At 34.6% G+C, this 5,444-nt stretch overlaps 1 protein-coding gene across 1 annotated transcript; it reads left to right on the forward strand.

Moving 5' to 3' along the window:
• The first annotated feature begins 740 nt into the window (after positions 1–740).
• Positions 741–5,189, forward strand: shbg (sex hormone-binding globulin). The gene is made up of 8 exons (XM_084134970.1): positions 741–1,027; positions 2,167–2,258; positions 2,408–2,597; positions 3,393–3,554; positions 3,650–3,809; positions 3,889–4,025; positions 4,498–4,684; positions 4,906–5,189. The coding sequence occupies exons 1-8, from the start codon at positions 947–949 to the stop codon at positions 5,061–5,063; spliced, it is 1,167 nt and encodes a 388-aa protein (XP_083991096.1). The 5' UTR covers positions 741–946; the 3' UTR covers positions 5,064–5,189.
• The last annotated feature ends 255 nt before the right edge of the window (positions 5,190–5,444 follow it).

Here is a 5,444-nt window from a genome sequence, read left to right on the forward strand (position 1 = left end):
GCATCACTATAGTAATACATCAAGGTTACACAGTAGCCTACTCAATGAACAAACATCAGTGACCTTTCAAAGTTCATTTGTTATGCAATCAGACTAACTGCCAGGTTGAGGATGAGAAGAGGTAAAGTCTGCACACAAAAAAAAAAAAAAAAAAAAAAAAAAAAACCCAGAAAAATACACATGAATTATGTTAAAATTAATAAAAAATAAAAAATATGATTATATTATTATTTTATATTTATATTATTTTATTTTATATATTTCAATTATTTAAAATATTATATATATTTCACACACACACATATATATATAGGCTACTATATATGTACTATAGTATATTTATTTATTTATAATATCCACTCTTTGTGAAAAGATTTACAAATATGTTGCTCTGCTATTTAAAAAAAAATCTTTATTTTTAGGGGTAAACTGTCAGAAAGAAATCTGCAAATGTTTTAACTTTGACAGAAGTCACAAAATGTATTTGTACCTTATCTACCCCAAAAGACTATATATTATCTTGATGTCCCAAAAGGTACAAATTTTGCACAGTGTACTCTACATCCATCCAATCAGTCATTCATTTTTCATTTTGTGCCCTACTCTCACCCACTTAATTTTCTGTAGTCATTAAACACCATAACAAAAGCATATAACTGAACGCTGGTTATGATAGTACACTGGTAAAATTAATCACCATGTTATCAGGATACAAAAGACCTATACACTCAAACAAGCCCAAAATCAATATTTTTCCGGTTCTGTGATGTCGACATCCTTAGTCTCTGGTCTTCTGGGGAGGCTGTGTGCTAGACCAGAGTTTAATCAGTTCTCAGAGAAAGAGACAGGGAGGTAGTCTGACAGCATTCGGCTAAACCAAAGCTTATGGTCTGATTCCATTATTTTTTGTTTCTACTCATGTTGTAATCTTTGGAGTTAAAAGAGAATGAACTATCTCAAGGAAGCGGTCATACTATTGTTAGGCCTGTCCCTGATTCTGCTGTGCAGGAGAGTGTCAGGTGATCAAGTGAGTATGAGATCTCTAAAAGACAGGTCTAAAAAATCATATCTTTTTTAAACTAGCATTTCACAAGCTACAAGAGATATATAATCACCAATGCTTTTGTTTTTTTTACTATGCAACTATGCTGAGAAACCGGTGCCTTTTACTATGTTACATATGATATGCAAGTGAAAAACTGCAAAAGCAAATGTTACCATGCAATTTAATCATCAGAAATTGAAAAGTAAAGCCTAAGTGTTGACAACACACATATGAATGAAGATTCTATGTATACTGAAGCTTGCCTGCTTGCTTGATCCTCACTTACTTTACACTCAGAAATACGACTTCTGGTAATATCAGATGAATTAGATTTATTTAAATAAGCTTAACTCTGAAGTATGAAATGAGTTCAATTAATGCCAAAGAAAATAAATGTTATTTGCCTTTTCTTTCAATTAAATTCTTAAATTCAATTAAATCCCTCAGAAAGGGATTCAATTTGGATAAAATATAAAGTGATATACTATGTAATGGAAATATTACATTAAAGCTACAATTATTCAAGCCAAATTCATTGGTTAGATATAAAATAGATAATACTGTATAATCTCTATGATTTCACTTCAATTGATTTTTTTTAGTTATTTGGAAACATTTTATAATTCATTAAGTTTTTATAATTAATTAAAAATTCTTAATTCATTGCATCTATGATATTTAAAGGATATATATATATATATATATATATATATATATATATATATATATATATATATTATTTTGTAACAACAAAAAGAGCCATGCACCTGCTAACATGCCTGAATTACTACACTGGAAAACCAATTACATAAGATAGAACACTGCAGGCAATGTATATTTTGAGCTGACTGGCTGGCATGGAACCAACTTTAGCTGACAAAGTCATTGCACTGTTGGCGTATTCAACTCTGAATTCGCTGAACCCTGGTTCCACACTTGCCTGGAGGAGCAGTATTTACACTGGCGGCTTGTCTGGGATGTTGCAGATGCTTGTGTTTACCTAGCCTTTAGCAAGAGTGAGAGAGATATGTCTAAATGTAATCTGAGCATGCTTGGCTGCTGTGTGATATTTGATGTATGATGTCAAAACCATTCTCTGGTTTTTGGGATGACTGAGACAGATATCCGGCAAGGGAGTTGTCAATCTTGCACACAGACAGTCCAAATGGACTCCCTTAATGCAGACGAGCGCAAATCTCTCTGACATCACAAGGTGAGTTGATTTGAAATCTGTGGATTTCACTTCACTTTGTAAATCGTAATTCCTTTGTGTTTGGCTGCAGTAGTTGGTCATCGTCTATCTAATTTAAACATAAAGAAAATCACAGTGGTAGAATTCACTGTCTTACCTCGCACATACAGCATCAGATCTTTCTTTGAGTTTCGGACCTTTGACCCAGAGGGAACCATCTTTTATGGAGACACCAAAGATGGACAGGACTGGTTTGTGCTTTCACTGCGTGATGGCATACCTGAAATGCAGATTGGGAAAGCAGACATCTTAGTGAGCGTAAAAGGAGGTCGCAAACTCAATGATGGAGCCTGGTACTTGGTAAATACTGTTTATATTTTTTAATCTCTACTGATTTCTCTGAAACCTGATGGTGTTTTAAAGCAGCAACCCTTTGTATGCTACTACTGCTGGCTCTGTGAATTTTTTTAAATGTTTTTGAAAGAGGTCTCTTATGTTCACCAAGGCTGCATTTACTTGATCAAAAATACAGCAAAAACAGCAATATTGTGAAATATTGTTACAATTTAAAATAACTGCTTTGTATTTTAATATATATTAAAAATGCAATTTACTCCTGCAATGGCAAAGCTGAATTTTCAGCTTTGTTACTCCAGTCTTCAGTGTCACATGTCAGAAATCATTCTAATATGCGGATCAATAATCATTTCTTTATATTATCAATTAATGAAAATGAATGAATGAAAACAGTTGTGATGCTTAATATTTTTGTGGAAACGGTGATACATTTTTTAGGACTCTTTGATGAATAGAAATTTCAAAAATATAAATATTTGAAATAGAAATCTTGTGTAACATCATAAATGTCTTTGATGAATTTAATGCATCCTTGCGGAATAAAAGTATTTCAAAGCCTTCAAAGCCTGACTTATGAACGGTAGTGTCTATATATATATATATATATATATATATATATATATATATATAACAATTTAAAATTTAATACAAATATGTGTGGTTTTTTGAGACATCCAGAATCAACATGGCATTTTGAAACATGCTAATTAAAGCTCTGTTCAGAACAAATATACAGTAATTTCATTCAAATTCATTATGTGATCAAACATCTAAGTATTCTCTGATCATTTTGGACAGCTGGAATTGCGCAGTGAGGGCAAATTTGTGGTGCTAGAGGTAAACAACAAGGCAGAGCTTGTAGTCGGTCTCCATTCTAAACTGGCAGAAGAACAACTAACAGGAAAGATACGTCTGGCTGTTGGTGGCATGCTGCTGGACAAACAAAAGCTCTTCCATCCAGTAAGGTTAATCGTATTTTCCAATAATATTCTAATTGAATAACATTGACTGACCACACATAAAACAAGCTTATAGGTGTCCTTTTTATTACTCAGTTTCAACCGGAAATGGATGCGTGTATTAGAGGAGGGCATTGGCTAAATCTCAGCACCCCCTGGGATACAGACTCAACATGGGAACCCCGGCCCTGCTTCTCCGAGATCAAGAGAGGGAGCTATTTTCCAGGAACTGGAGTGGCTGTGTTTAATACATCTGGTGAGTGAAAATTCATGTATGTTTAAACTTACGTTGCAGATAAGATGACGTCATCTTTCCATGCACATAATCACGACAGATCTTCCTGGACTTAAGACAGAAGAGGCTGGTATCACAGTCGAGATCTTTGGATCTTGGACTGGGACAGTGTTGAGTCTCCAAAGCACAGGATTTCAGTATATTTTGGAAGAGTTAGATGGGCATAAAGATGTCAAGGTAATAAACAAAAATCCATTGCAATATTAGCATTTAGGCTAAACGATTAAACCGCTAATGATTACTTCACAGAAAACTGATGTAAATGAACATCTGATCCTCTTACTATCATTTAAAAGTATACAGGTCTATTACAAGCAACCTTTTCATTACATTTATCAGTAACACTTTACAATAAGGTTCCATTTGTTAACATTACTTACCTACTGTACATTAGTTAACATGAACTAACAAGGAGAAATAATACTAAAGCATTTATTAATCTTAGTTCATGTTAATTTAAACATTAAGAGTATTTGTTAGGACCTATGCTGACATGAACTAACAATGAACAGTTGTATTTTTATAAACTTATATTAACAAAGATTAATCAATACTGTAACAAATGCTTTGCTCATTGTTAGTTCATTTCAGTTAATGCATTAACTAAAATGAACTAATGGGACCTTAAGTATTATCTGCATTGTAACAGGAGGAGCAGCTGGGCCTGAAAGAGGGATCGGAAACGGTTGACCTTCCCCGTGAACCTGCAACACTTACTTTTACCATACTGAAACATTCACTTGTGGAAAACAGCAAATCAGTGCTTGAAACGGAAAGTCTGGACTTTTTCACCATGTGGAAAAAGGGGATGCTACTGACTTTTGGGGGAATGCCAGGTAAATTTGCGAGATGGAAGTGAGCAAGAATTTCCGTGCTCAAGTACTCTTCCATTTACCAATATCCTTGATGATTTGTGTTGAATTCTTTATATTTTACTTGTATCTGTCAGGTAGACAACTGTGTCTTATCTCAGGGAGTATATTTAACAAATCTTGCTACTTTATTGAAGTAGAGGATTTGTTTGAGTTGATTCTCAGAACTCTTTTTTTTTTTTCAGGTGACAGTGAGGCGACAAAGAGTACACATCACCTGCGTGGGTGTCTGGAGAAAATCCTTGTCCAGGGCCAGGTCATTGATCTGGATCGGGCATTGTACAAACACACAGCGGTGTCATCTCATAGCTGTCCTACAGAAGCAATGAATGAACTCAGTTAATAGATTCAAGGCAATCATCCTATTTAAAAATAATGAATGTTCAGGTGACCCAAAATAACCTCCAAAAATGTACTGATGGACTGTTATGTTACTTACACTGAGCAATAAAATACATTTGAAATTAAACGGTGCGTCTTTAATACAGTAATTTAAAGGAGCCGTATGTAAGATTGTGGCCAAAACTGGTACTGCAATCACTTTCAAATTACTGTAGAGCGGTGTATCCCCCATAGACAGTAAAAGAAATGGACACAGCGACCCCATTGGATTCAACGGAGACAAAGTGAAGCCAATTAGAAACTCTTACTTCCTGAGGGCCGAGCGTACTGCGCAGACTCAAACTGAGCTTGACGACGTAGATGTGACGTGAGCAACCCGTCT

This window comes from Abramis brama (genome assembly GCF_963993115.1).
Source record: "Abramis brama genome assembly, chromosome: 14".
In the NCBI taxonomy this organism is placed as follows: Eukaryota; Metazoa; Chordata; class Actinopteri; order Cypriniformes; family Leuciscidae; genus Abramis; species Abramis brama.